The sequence below is a fragment of the Ascaphus truei genome, chromosome 1 (genome assembly GCF_040206685.1).
Source record: "Ascaphus truei isolate aAscTru1 chromosome 1, aAscTru1.hap1, whole genome shotgun sequence".
NCBI classification, from domain to species: Eukaryota; Metazoa; Chordata; class Amphibia; order Anura; family Ascaphidae; genus Ascaphus; species Ascaphus truei.
In genome coordinates, this window is record NC_134483.1 from 438440457 (window position 1) to 438455086 (window position 14630).

General features: G+C 50.2%; 1 protein-coding gene across 2 annotated transcripts in view; it reads left to right on the top strand.

Moving 5' to 3' along the window:
* Positions 1 to 14630, top strand: part of ANKRD50 (ankyrin repeat domain containing 50) — a 69747-nt gene that overhangs the window by 24628 nt on the left and 30489 nt on the right. For both annotated transcript variants that reach the window (XM_075615633.1, XM_075615642.1), the window contains exon 3: positions 3887 to 4116. In XM_075615633.1, the coding sequence (XP_075471748.1) occupies positions 3887 to 4116 (230 nt within the window). The remainder of the gene's footprint in view (positions 1 to 3886; positions 4117 to 14630) is intronic.

The following is a 14630-nucleotide window of genomic DNA, read 5'->3' on the forward strand; positions in this document are numbered from 1 at the left end:
AGACAGGCACACACACAGACAGGCACACACACAGACGCACACACAGACAGACACACACACACAGACAGACACACACACACAGACACAGACAGACACACACACACAGACAGACACACACACACAGACAGACAGACACACAGACACACACACACACACAGACAGACAGACACACACACACACACAGACAGACAGACACACACACACACACACACACAGACACACAGACACACACACACACACAGACACACACACACACACAGACACACACACACACACACACACACACACACAGACACACACACACAGACACACAGACACACACACACACACAGACACACACACACACACAGACACACACACACACACACACACACACACACAGACACACACACACACACAGACACACACACACAGACACAGACACACACACACACACACAGACACACACACACACACAGACACACACACACACACACAGACACACACACACACACAGACACACACACACACACACAGACACAGACATATATACACACACCTCTGTGCTGGCGCTGTGCTTTGCTGGTCTGGTGGCTCTGCTATCCACCGACACAGTAGGGAAAAAAAAGCTGCAGCCCCATTGGATGGGAGCGGTCACATGACCGCTCCTCCGCTCCCCCAAGCGGCACAATTTCAAACCTGCCTGTCCATATTTTCTCAGTCTCCGCACGCATCAGCAAGCATGCGGAGGGAGAAACTAGCCGCGCTGATTACCGTTGCATGGGCTTTGTGCATCTGTTCAGCCCGGCTCAGCAATGCTGATTTTACTATGTCCTAGGCCTTAGGCTGCGTCCATAGCTCAGGAGACGGCGCAAGCGACGTAGCTTGCGGCAAAAACAAACACTAGGACCCCAATGTGTTTGTCTATAATGTGTGCGCACACAAAGGCGACTGAAGCTTGGCGCGACAACCAAGTTTGAATTTCCCGCACGGCGGCCGGATCAAGTGAGCGGTTCGCCCAATGAGGGCGAACCAGCTTTGTGACGTCACAGCCACGCCGCCCCCATATCGCGCAAACATGCAGACGCACGTAATGTCACACTTTTGGTTGCGCGCTCGCATGCCTGCACTATGTCTGAGGCATTAGGCTGCTGGAAGGGATCCTGCCAGAAATCCCAAGATCACGACCACATGGTTGCTTGGGGTAAAGATCATGTAGGCACAACCGGCCTGACGTGACTCAACTTCTGTTTCGATCACAATTACCATTCTGATTACACAGCAATCTGCCTCCAGAAAATAACCACAAATACCAGAACTTGGTCAGTGCTGATTTGGATAAACACAAATTCAAAGTAATCCACAATACATTTATTTAGTAGTGTGTCACATACCCCATGTGAATGTCGGTGTGTGTTTTTCTGCACAGCTCGGTGAGGAGAGCAGGGGGTGGAAGAGCGGGAATCGGAGAGATGCAATGGCTGGGGCGAAGCTAGTCACAGCGGTGTGGGTGTGTTACATGCAGTAACAGAGCCCAATGATGGTTAGGGAGGGGTAGACTGAACACACTAGCCTCCTCTCCCCCCCCCCCCCCCATGCCACCCTTGTCTTAAACAATGACCACTCCCTTATAAAAAATATTTCTCATTAAAGATTTATTACTTGGTTGCTTAGTGTAGTATGTATTTTATTTTTGGGACCAGCAAGTGAATACTGCAGCAGTGATGTAGCGATAAGTCATGGTTTAGCTTTAGAAAGTCAGGCCCCACAATGAATCGTGAAGCTCTTTGCTTTGGGACGTAGGGGGTTTGAATGACCGTAACACCAACATGGTCTTTGTACATGCTCCTTCTCTTTGCTTAAACAGAGGTTGCCAGTCCTCAACAAGTAGGCATCTGTATTGGTCACTGGGTCAGTTCCTATTCTGCATGGTTAATTTTTTTCCTATTTTGTGTCTGTTACAGTATGTATGTATGTTACTCTCTCATGCTGTACAAATCTGGTGGTGCTTCATAAATAACTTATAATGATTAGAATGTTCAGGCGTCTGTAATGGTCACTAGGGTATGTAGGGGTGATTTATCGGTTAGTTTAATTCCTTTTGAGGTTGGATTTAGACCTTTTATGGGCGGATGTACAGGTCATGAGAGTACCCCTATTAGTTATTGTGAAGAGTGAGGAACTGAAATACTACCACCTAAATTTTACAGCTGACTCCTAGCTCAGGGCCATGTTTGTGAAGACCAGAGCATGAACATGCTGGTTACTCATGCTGTACATTTGTGTTTGTGTCCCAGTGTTATCTGTTAACTATTGCCATTTTTGCTGGAGGTATAAAGACTTTTTGGTCTCGAATTGTATATAGGCTAGTTGTAACCCCTTGCATACCGAAGAAACCCTGGTACCAAACTCCTAAAGCCCCTCTGGCCCGTTGTGATCACATGACCATTCCTCACAATGATCACTGACGCGAACGGAACAGGAGGGAGTCCTTCCAGATTTGCTCTGACCAGATGGTGTTCAGTGCTGCGCAGAACATGTCACCTAGAAAAACACACTTACAACCCATGACGTAGCCACTACATCATGTGACCGGCCTTTGGAGGAGGTTCTTTAGTTTGGATACAACTTTTATTTTTTAACTGACCTGAAACCTTTAGGCCTCGGCCATGTTTACTGTTTGCTGGCGGAAGCGTGCTGACGCACGCTCCCGCTCAGCACTGAGCCCCTACAGCCGCAATTAGAGTGGCTTTAGTAGGGGCTCACCTGCGCTTCCGCGCGCTTGCGGAAGCGCAGGTCTTAGGGGAATTTAAAATTTCCCCGCTTGCCGGCGCGACAGGCCGGTCACGTGAGCGGTTCGCCCAATGAGGGCGAACCAGCTCCGTGACTTCACTGGCCCGCCCCTGACGGCCCGCTGACGGCGTGTGCGGTAAGCAACCGCAAGGCCAGGAAAAGCACCCGCTTTCCCTGAGCCTCCGCGAGCATGCAGGGAGCATGGACTCAGCCTTAGAAAAATTTTTTTTGAAGCAACAGAGGACACTTTGCATAACTGAATCATATTGCATTTAAAATATGCATCAAAACCTGTAAGCCAAATTGAGTTTTGTGTCTGTTTCAGAAGTTAATGCGGCATTTCTGTTTTTGGGGGGGAGGGGCAGATGTTTTTATTTATTTATTTTCCGTAGGTGGGCAGCAGAGGGTCTTTGGAGCTGAGCCACAGTTCTTGTAGCTTACTATTGGCCCGCGGATATCATTTGAGATACTGGCAGCATCTTTTTAGAGGTATCTCGGGAAGCAGGGGGTCCCTGCAGATGACGTTGTGGTTCAGCTTCTGAGACCCCATGCTTCCCACCTAATAGGGTGGCGATAATAAAAGAAAAGTGAAATGGTTCTTTTAGTATTAATACATTTCCATTTGAAATAGAGCAAATTTGTGAAAGACATGTCCACAAAGTGTTTCAAGATCATAGTGTCTGTTTTTCAGGTGTTGTCAGATGTTAGTTCTAGTTTTTAAACCAATTCCTTTTTTTACTTATTTATTTCCATGTAATCTATGCGAGTCTGATCTAAATTGGGTAATGGCTGCCTTAGAAAATGTGAAATTGTTAACACTATTTTTTTTTTTTTTTTTTTAAACATTTGGCTGACACTGTTTTACAGAAGCAAACTATGAATGGTGTCCAAGAAATTAAATGCAAAAATAAATAATTTTGAGTGAATGTGGATGGAATATAAGTAATAACACATTAGATTATGGAATATACTGGGAAACTACAGTTTTATTATTCAGTACTAATTTTTATTTTAGTAGAATTTTTCTTTTTGTATATATTTTAAAGCTGAAGTAATGTTGTTGATGTGAACTATGCCATGAAACACATTAGATGAATGTTTTGTCTTCACACAGGTGTGTTCTCCTCCCTCTGTTGGCCATGAAGGCCCCTTCCCAGAGTCTTTTTGTGGTTGTCGATTCTGTTGATGAAGGCTGCAACGTTACAGAAGGAGAACACCGACCATCAGGTTTATCTGGAACTATAGCTGATCTTTTAGCAACGCATCATGAGTTTTTTCCTCCCTGGCTGCTTCTCATCTGTTCCGCTCGCAAGCAAAGTAAAACGGTTACAAAAATGTTTACAGGTACGTAATGACGTGTGTGACTTTTTTCAGTGCCGGCATTACTATGTATAGAAACTTAGGTAATAGGAACTATTTATTGCACTTCTACTAGCACCAGAATGACTCTAAATACAGCTGCTGCTTTCATGTATTTCATTTGAAGAGGGGTTTCTGCTGGTGGTGTCTGCTTTGCATCAATACGTGTATTAGAGGCACCTGCAACACATTGTGTGGCATGTCTCTTCACTCCACTTAAAAAAACAATAATCCAGCAGTGGATTGCTGCTCCTATTATTATTTATTTTTCTTGAACTGGGCTGCTCTGAGGTCCCTGCCGTCAAAGGACCACCTCGTTTCCGCACCAGCAAAAATCTGCCTAACGTACTCAAATTAGCCCACAGCGTCAGGGCTCGGTCAGGAAATTACGTTGCGGCTTTCTGCCTTTCTATTGGTGAAATGTCTTCCAGGTAAGTGGAGCACAGAATTTTAGGATTATAGGTGGGTATGAGGACCAGAGGGAGTGGTGAAAGCTTAGAGCGAGTCCAGCTGATCCATTTTCCAGAAGAGCTGCCTCTGTAAGTGACATTAAAGATGCTGGAGAGCGCCGAAACGGGCAGAAATAGCGAGGAGGGTGCCATAGACCAGGGTTCCCACTATTGTATTTCTTTCGCGCCTTTTAAATGTGCCAAATAATTTCTTCTATCTGAAATGATATGGGTATTTGAAAGACTGGGAGCAACACAAGGTGGGACCATATCTGAGGGGAACCCTTGCTCCATTCAGAGTGTCTCATAGTTGCATAGTTGATGAGGTTGAAAAAAGACGTACATCCATCAAGTTTAACCTCGGCTAAATTTATACTGCATATACTTTATCCTATCTTTTTACTTACAGTATATTGATCCAGAAAAGGCAAACAAACAAAACCCCAGTGAAATATCACCTAATGATATCTCATAAGGGGAAAAATAAATTCCTCCCTGACTCTAAATATTGGCAAACGGATTAATCCCTGGATCAACACCCTTCCCATGTTTACTTATTTTGTATATCCCTGTATACCTTTCCTATCTATAAAGATGTCAAACTTTTTTTTTTTTTTAATAACAAATCTATTGTATCTGCCATCAGTCTCCATGGGTAATGAATTCCAATTTCCATACTTTTTGGTATATCCCTGTATACCATTCCTTCCTAAAGAGGACCAATCTTTTTGAGGATATCTATTGTATCTGCCTTCAGTCTCCATGGCTAATGAATTCCACATGTTAACTGCCCTTGCTGTAAATAACCCTTTCCTTTGTTGCTGGTGAAATCTTCTTTCCTCTAACCTAAAGGGATGACCCTGTGTCCTTTGTACTGCCCTTGGGATGAATAGTTCTTTTGAAAGGTCATTGTATTGACCCTGAATATATTTGTTTGTTATCATATCCCCTCTTTGACATTTTTTTTCTAATGTAAACAAATACTGTATAATTTAGCTAGCCTCTGCTCATAAATCAGATTATCTATCAGATTTAATAATTTGGTGGTTCTTCTCTGCACTTTCTCTAGTTCCATAATGTCTTTTCTAAGGAGTGGTGCCCACAATTGTACTCTTATGCTGATTTACTTGGGAATATGTGAGTGATACATATACACTTTAAAACATTTGGTTTCAGAATATGAACTGGTGTGTGTGTGTGTGTGTGTGTGTGTGTACCCATATATATGGGTGCTTGGATCAGTCACTTGTACACTGCCCTGAGGAATCGGAACATTGGCGACCCTGTGTTCACAATACACATTTTTTGGACTACCATTGCGGTGTGCTGTCTTCTGTTACCAGGATTCCCCTGGTCACTACATGTCTATATGTTCATTATGGGACAAGCATCTGCCTTTTAACAAACGTGAGTGCAAATCTCCATACCAATGATATATATATATATATATATATATATATATATATATATATATATATATATATATATATATATATATATTATATTATATATATATATAATATATATACACAGTGCTCGACAAACCCGGTCGCCCACTCGCCAGGTACGAACGGAAATTGGCCGGTGGCCAGCTATTTTTTCCCCCTGCTCTGTCCACTGCTCTGAGCAAAAATTTTTTTAATTAAATAAATAAATAAAATATTCTCCTGGCTGATTGGCCAATTGGGCGTGACGCGAAATGGAGCCATTCCTTCTCTGCAGGGTAAGTAATGGCTGCTGCTTCTCACGCGGTGTCCCTGTCTCACTCCCTTGGCTGCCCGCGCTTCACTCCCTTGACTGTTACCCCTGGTCTCCGCTTCCCCTCCGGTCCCCGCTGCCCCTCGGTTCCTGTTACTGCTCGCGCGGGCCGTGAGATAACAGCTCGGGAGTTTCCCCTGGTCTCTGCCTCCCCTCCGGTCCCCGCTGCCCCTCCGGTCCCCGCTGTACCCTCGGTTCCTGTTACTGCTCGCGCGGGCCGTGAGATGACAGCTCGGGAGTTCCCCCTGGTCTCCGCTTCCCCTCCGGTCCCCGCTGCCCCTCGGTTCCTGTTACTGCTCGCGCTGGCCGCGAGATGACAGCTCGGGAATTCCCCCTGGTCTCGCCCCTCGGTTCCTGTTACTGCTCGCGCGGGTCGCGAGATGACAGCTCGGGAATTCCCCCTGGTCTCGCCCCTCGGTTCCTGTTACTGCTCGCGCGGGTCGCGAGATGACAGCTCGGGAATTCCCCCTGGTCTGCCCCATGGTTCCTGTTACTGCTCGCGCGGGCCGTGAGATAACAGCTCGGGAGTTTCCCCTTGTCTCTGCCTCCCCTCCGGTCCCCGCTGCCCCTCCGGTCCCCGCTGCCCCTCGGTTCCTGTTACTGCTCGCGCGGGCCGTGAGATAACAGCTCGGGAGTTTCCCCTGGTCTCTGCTTCCCCTCCGGTCCCCGCTGCCCCTCGGTTCCTGTTACTGCTCGCGCGGGGTGGGATATAGCAGCGGGGGTGTTCCCCTGGTCCCCGTGTCTGTCTCCACTTCCCCTCCTCTCCACTTCCCCCCCCCACAGTGTGTGTGTGTGTGTGTGTGTGTGTGTGTGTGTGTGTGTGTGTGTGTGTGTGTGTGTGATATAGTGTGTGTGTGTGTGTGTATATATATATGGGAGAGAGTGTGTGTGTGTATATATATATATGGGAGAGAGTGTGTGTGTGTGTGTATATATATATATGGGAGAGAGAGTGTGTGTGTGTATATATATATATATATATGGGAGAGAGTGTGTGTGTGTGTGTATATATATATGGGAGAGAGTGTGTGTGTGTGTGTGTGTGTGTGTATATATATATGGGAGAGTGTGTGTGTGTGTGTGTATATATGGGTGTGTGTGTGTAGAACACCAGAGGTACCCCCCCAATCAGCATGGATAATCTCTTAGAAAAAGAGTAAATGCGCCGCACAGCACCAAAAAAGAAAGTGAAGGCTGATATGGGAAAAGTAAAAAAGCTTTATTTGCACAAGGTGCAAGCGAAACCTCTTGACGCGTTTCGGCCTGGGAGGCCTTTTGACAAAGGCCTCCCAGGCCGAAACGCGTCAAGAGGTTTCGCTTGCACCTTGTGCAAATAAAGCTTTTTTACTTTTCCCATATCAGCCTTCACTTTCTTTTTTGGTGCTGTGCGGCGCATTTACTCTTTTTCTAAGAGATTATCCATGCTGATTCACTGCGCGCCTGCACGCCGAGTCACTGCTGGGTGTTCCTGGCTGTCGGGTCTGCCGTGACGTCACTCAGAAGCACCATCCATGCCGCCGGTCAGGTGACCACCCTCCGCATCGGCGGGCAGCGGGTTGGCGGTGAAGCAACGAGATCCTGCGACGGAGAGACCCCAGCCTATCCAGGAGGAGCGGGAGCATACAGCACAGCAATTTGAAAGACCGGACATCAAGTATTTTACGTGAGTTTCCCGTGTTCCAGCCTCATAGTGCTCTTGGTGAGCCGGTTGGAGGGAAGGATACATTTTCTATACTGCTATACGATTGAATACAGCCGGGGTCTATGTGATTTATTGTATCATTGCTCACCGGCAGGACTATGCTTTATTCTGAGCGCCTGGAGGGTTAGTCCATTGATTTACCCATTTGTATACCCCCCCAATCAGTCACCCCCCACCTAGTCAGTCAAAGTCATCCAGTCAGTCACCTCCTCCCCACCCAGTAACCCCCCCGTCAGTCAGTAGTCCCCCCCAGTCAGTCAGTTACCCCCCCCCCCAGTCAGTTACCCCCCCCCATCAGTCAGTTACCCCCCGTCAGTCAGTTACCCCCCCGTCAGTCAGTCAGTTACCCCCCCCCCCCCAGTCAGTTACTCCTCCCCCCAGTCAGTCAGTTAATTATTCAAGTAATTTTATTTATGTATTTTTTAAAAGTGGGGGCGGGACTAGGGGTGGGATTGGGGGCGGGACTAGGGGTGGGGTTGGGGGCGGGACTAGGTGGCGAGTAGATTTTTTGGTTCGGCGAGTAGATTTTTGGGTGATTTGTCAAAACGTGTGCTGCTTGGGCCAATATTTACTCGCCCGGGGGTTAAATCCACTCGCCCGGGGCGAGCAAATGTATAGGTTTGTCGAACACTGTATATATATATATATATATGTGTGTATATATAAATGTATACGTACATTTTATATTTTGACAGTGAAATTCTGCGCTTCCCTTACATGGAAGACATTTCTGCAACTGAAAGACTATTGGGACGGTCGTTGAAAGGGTGTATTTCAGCTGCTTTACAAATATATTATCACACACTTTTTTTTTATTTGCATAATTGGGTGTGTTTAAAAAGAATATCTTTGCCATTTGTTATTACTTTTTATTAATATATATCCCATTGGGATTGTTCACAAATATTGATTAATATTTTGTTCACTTCACTTTTATTGATTTTTTCACTTCATTACGAATTTTTCACTAAGTTTAAAAATGGATATATTTCACATGAACTTATTTTAACAATATTACGAGTGCCCATATTTCGTCTGTTTCTATTGATGAACCCGGCTGGCATGTTACGTAGCACTCGCAAACAACCTCTTGCCACCGGGTTTGGGGTTTTCCTGGGCTTTGGGGGCTAGAAAAAATTATTCATGTGGGGGGTGGGGGGGGGAGGAGAGGCTGCTGCTGCCTTAGATCTGTGGCCTTTATGTAATTTATATAGCATTTCAATGTAGCCAGGTCACCCTTTGCCCCCTGCGACCCCCTCGGGAGCCTCCGTGGGCACAAGCGATGCTGGGTACTGCCGGAGGCCAGCGGCAGACCCGACGGCCATCCCAAGGGTGGGGGCCGTTGCAGGGAGCGGTGCGCTGTCTCCGCGAGCAGGCCGGTTGCCGGGGACGCGATCGGGCCGTTGCTAAGGCCGCGGTCGCGTCTCTAAGGTCCCGGCGGCCGGCGAGGAGAGCGCCGCCATTGCGCTTCAAGTCGCGCATGCGCAGTGATCGCGCGAGGGCAGGAGAGCCCCAGTCGCGCATGCGCAGATATGGGTAGGGAGCTAAGGCAGCTCTTAGGAGGTCGCGCGAGAGTAGGGAAGCATAGGGAGAGCTTGAGGCGGCCATTAGGAGTTAGTGTAGGCAGAGGGGAGGAACGCACGCGGTCCCAATGTTATTGTAGGGGCCTCGGGACTACAATTCCCATGAGGCATAGCGAGGCAGGCACCAGGTGCTTGATAGGAGCCAATAGAGATGTAGGACTGCCCTGGAGGAAAAGAGATACATTTCCCGGGCTTTGCATGAGTCACGTCAGTCAGGAAGAAGCAGAGCAAGGAGGCAGACAAGGGAAGGAGGTAGGGTGCAGGAGAGAGGGACTCCCCTGTATTAGGCCAGCACCCCCTTGGCCAGAGATAGCTCAGCTCCCCAGTAAGGTGAGTGTTGCCAGGGGCAGCCCTCAGGTTAGGGACCCTGCCACTTACATTAGTGGGAGCTGAGAGAAGGAAGTCTGCAGTTAGAGAGTTGGAGTCAGGGAGCTGTTAGGGAAGTAGGGTGTAGGGAGCGAGTGCAGCTTCTGCCCCATATAGGTACCTACACTCCAGGTAGACCCCAACTCCCCACTAGTTGGGTGGGTAACTGTTCAGAAGGTGTTAGAGAGTTGGAGCTAGGGAGCTGTGAGGGAAGAAGGGTGCGGGGAGTGAGAGCAGCTCCTGCACCCCATAGGTACCCACACCCCATGTAGGCCCCAACCCCCCCCCGCTAGCGTAGTGGGTTAAGTACTGAGGGAGGCCCAAGATAGGGACGCTGCCCTTAGTGTTGTTAGAGTGCTGCATTGTCAGGGTCACAGCGAGCAGTGCTGTGAGGTCTGATAGGCAGGCACCTTGTTGCGCAGCACGTTGGCTGCAGCCTCCAGTGAGTTACAGCTTGCTGCGGTAGGCGCTGGGACTAGTCAGAGAGTAGTGGGTCTGGAGAAGGGCTATAGCTGTTCTAGTCACCTTGAGGTAGCGCTAGGGGTAGGATGCCTGAAGGGATAGCCTGTTAACGAGGTCAGGAATTCTGGAGAGGATCTGCACTAGGCTAGCCAACAGTAGGTAGACGCCCAAGTACTGCATGGAAGAGTACTCTAGTCCATTCCAGATCACTTACCGAAGGGACTTGGGGAGTTGGGGGAGTGGGACAGGTCATTACCCCTGCAGGCCCTAGGAGTTCCCCAAGCCACTACAGGTTGCTGTACTACAGGGACAGGCCCTAGGTTAGGGTTCCTGTCACGTTAGTACCATTTATATAGATAGGGACACAGCGGCTGCTGCTGTTCCTGTGGAAGCGGTTGGACCCACGTTGGGGTCCACAGAGACGATTCCAGAGTGGGACCGCCCTAGTGGTCCGCACGTGCAAGGAGCTCGGTTGGAGGATCAGACGGACTCATCACACGTCTGACCCTTTGAGAAGTTTGTTGCTGACCCGAGCACCGGAGTGCTCGGCAGGTATTATACCATCACATGTGCACCAACAGGCCTAGAGGTTCTTAGTGACTGCGCAGTCACCCATTGACTATCTCTGTAGGAGTACGGGACATTGGGTGGGGTTCTTGGGACACTGGGTGGGATCACCTAGTGTTTGGGAATCGTCCTGCGAGACGTCACTGTTAGTGTCTCACCGTGAGAGAGACACAGGTTATCATTATTATTCGTTAGTAAAGTTCTTAGTTATATAATCACTGTGTGTGTGGTTTCTGATTGGGTTCCTATGTAGGGTCATTCTACACTTCCATAGAATCCTACACAGGTGGAGGCGCTGTAAACGAAGATTCGTTCCAGAGGATTCACCCCAGGCTCTCATTAGCGGAGGCTCAGACCTCCTGTGAGCCTGCAGGTATACGCACCACACCGGTAACACCGCATGTTCTACTCACCCACACTATATATGAGATTGGGTGGGGTGGAATACCCGTTACATTTGGAGGCGCTGCTGAGAGACACCTGGGGTGCCCTGTCCATCTTTTCCAAATTGTCCCGTCCCTATTTTTGTCGGTATGTTTGTGAAGTCCGGAGACGAGGTCCTGGCCTGGGCTTTGAGGCAATACCTAGACCCTGGACAGGTAGTGGCGGTAGGAGGCATTCCCGTAACTATACCCAAAATGAAGGTTCGGGAGTATATGTGTAAAATTCCTGAGTGGCCATGGACATGTGTCTTAGATGAGGAGCAAGATCCCACGTCCACATGGAAGACCATTCTTTTTGTAGTAACCCACATTGAGAATATATGCCTGGCAAAGGCACCGTCCGCACTGTTCATGCCCGGGGGCCCCTCAGAAGGGTACCCCCTAGTCTACGCAGACCAAGCAGGATGGCGTTTCCCGCCAAATCAGGAGAGCGCACGTGCTGCTGACTGCCAACCTGCACAGCAAGATGTTGCAACAATCTGTCCGGGATTGGCGCGAAAATCAGAGCCCCTCCCCAGTGATGTGAGTGACTCAGAGCAGAGCCAGAACCACTCCCTTGTAGAAAGTGCCCTTCCTACAGATTCCACCAGGGGGAGCAAACACTGTAATCTGCAACCATACGTTGATGCCGTGCTAGACTGTTTGATTTCTGAAGAGGTGTATTCCGATGTTGCGGACCCTGCTGTGGGCCCGTGTGCCCTTCGATGGTCAGTCAGACCTACTGCAGAGGTACCATCGGTCCTAGGCTTGGGACCAGTACCTACAGACAACAAGGGTGAGTCGACTGCCCCAGGGGTGTTGGGGGTGAGCCTCCAGGTGACCGCGGAGCACGATGGCTCCTTAAGTCTGGTCGCCCGGGCGAAGGGCTCCCCTCTGCATCGCGTCCTGGCGGAGGTGTCCTCATTAGAAGATAGCTGTCCAGTGGTGCGAGTGGACCAGTGCCCACTGCCTATCGTGCCAGAAGAAGAGAAACCCATCACAAGCCAGCCGAGTGGTAAGGAACCCCCTTGCCCCCCCCAGGCTCCGATGGAGGTGGCCGTGAAGAAGGCCAGAGTAGCGGCTTCTGAGCGGAGTGTGAGCCCGTGTGCTCCGACACAAGTGGTCCCAGGACTGGGATCCAACGCTCCCGAAGTTCGAGTCAGTGAGTGGGCTGTCCCAGAAGAGTTGGGGACAGGTCCCGATACCACCAAGGTGGGAACTGACAGCGTCCCCGAGGACCTGTTGGACACCGTGAATCACCGCAGTGGTAAGGTATCTACCCTTTACCCCCTGCCAGGTGAAACAGAGACTTTGCTGAAAGAGAAGCGGCCCATCCGCCAAGTAGTGGACCGTGGGAAAGGTCTTGGCCGCCTGGCCTGCTGTTTCCAAGGCGTGGATGACCAGGTAAAGACCGGGTTGAAAGACACTGTGCTATTCCTTCCACCAGGGGGAGGAAGTAGTACTGAACCAGTGACTGTCACCCCAGAGTGTGCTCTTCAAGAGAATTTTCTGGGAGAGGCTCACGGACGCAAAAGTGAGGTACCCCCACCTGATCAGTTAGGGGCACCCCACAAATGGTCTCAGCTAGCCTCGGGAATTATGGGGTGTGATGTGACATGTGTTGGTGAGGTTAAAGCCGATCTGTTAAGTGTACGGGGTATGCCATGCCATTTGTCAGTGTGTGAAATTGTGCCCTGTTATGTCGTTCCCCAAGCGAGGGCGTTGGGTGTTTCACCAGGGGGAGAGTGTAGCCAGGTCACCCTTTGCCCCCTGCGACCCCCTCGGGAGCCTCCGTGGGCACAAGCGATGCTGGGTACTGCCGGAGGCCAGCGGCAGACCCGACGGCCATCCCAAGGGTGGGGGCCGTTGCAGGGAGCGGTGCGCTGTCTCCGCGAGCAGGCCGGTTGCCGGGGACGCGATCGGGCCGTTGCTAAGGCCGCGGTCGCGTCTCTAAGGTCCCGGCGGCCGGCGAGGAGAGCGCCGCCATTGCGCTTCAAGTCGCGCATGCGCAGTGATCGCGCGAGGGCAGGAGAGCCCCAGTCGCGCATGCGCAGATAGGGGTAGGGAGCTAAGGCAGCTCTTAGGAGGTCGCGCGAGAGTAGGGAAGCATAGGGAGAGCTTGAGGCGGCCATTAGGAGTTAGTGTAGGCAGAGGGGAGGAACGCACGCGGTCCCAATGTTATTGTAGGGGCCTCGGGACTACAATTCCCATGAGGCATAGCGAGGCAGGCACCAGGTGCTTGATAGGAGCCAATAGAGATGTAGGACTGCCCTGGAGGAAAAGAGATACATTTCCCGGGCTTTGCATGAGTCACGTCAGTCAGGAAGAAGCAGAGCAAGGAGGCAGACAAGGGAAGGAGGTAGGGTGCAGGAGAGAGGGACTCCCCTGTATTAGGCCAGCACCCCCTTGGCCAGAGATAGCTCAGCTCCCCAGTAAGGTGAGTGTTGCCAGGGGCAGCCCTCAGGTTAGGGACCCTGCCACTTACATTAGTGGGAGCTGAGAGAAGGAAGTCTGCAGTTAGAGAGTTGGAGTCAGGGAGCTGTTAGGGAAGTAGGGTGTAGGGAGCGAGTGCAGCTTCTGCCCCATATAGGTACCTACACTCCAGGTAGACCCCAACTCCCCACTAGTTGGGTGGGTAACTGTTCAGAAGGTGTTAGAGAGTTGGAGCTAGGGAGCTGTGAGGGAAGAAGGGTGCGGGGAGTGAGAGCAGCTCCTGCACCCCATAGGTACCCACACCCCATGTAGGCCCCAACCCCCCCCCCGCTAGCGTAGTGGGTTAAGTACTGAGGGAGGCCCAAGATAGGGACGCTGCCCTTAGTGTTGTTAGAGTGCTGCATTGTCAGGGTCACAGCGAGCAGTGCTGTGAGGTCTGATAGGCAGGCACCTTGTTGCGCAGCACGTTGGCTGCAGCCTCCAGTGAGTTACAGCTTGCTGCGGTAGGCGCTGGGACTAGTCAGAGAGTAGTGGGTCTGGAGAAGGGCTATAGCTGTTCTAGTCACCTTGAGGTAGCGCTAGGGGTAGGATGCCTGAAGGGATAGCCTGTTAACGAGGTCAGGAATTCTGGAGAGGATCTGCACTAGGCTAGCCAACAGTAGGTAGACGCCCAAGTACTGCATGGAAGAGTACTCTAGTCCATTCCAGATCACTTACCGAAGGGACTTGGGGAGTTGGGGGAGTGGGACAGGTCATT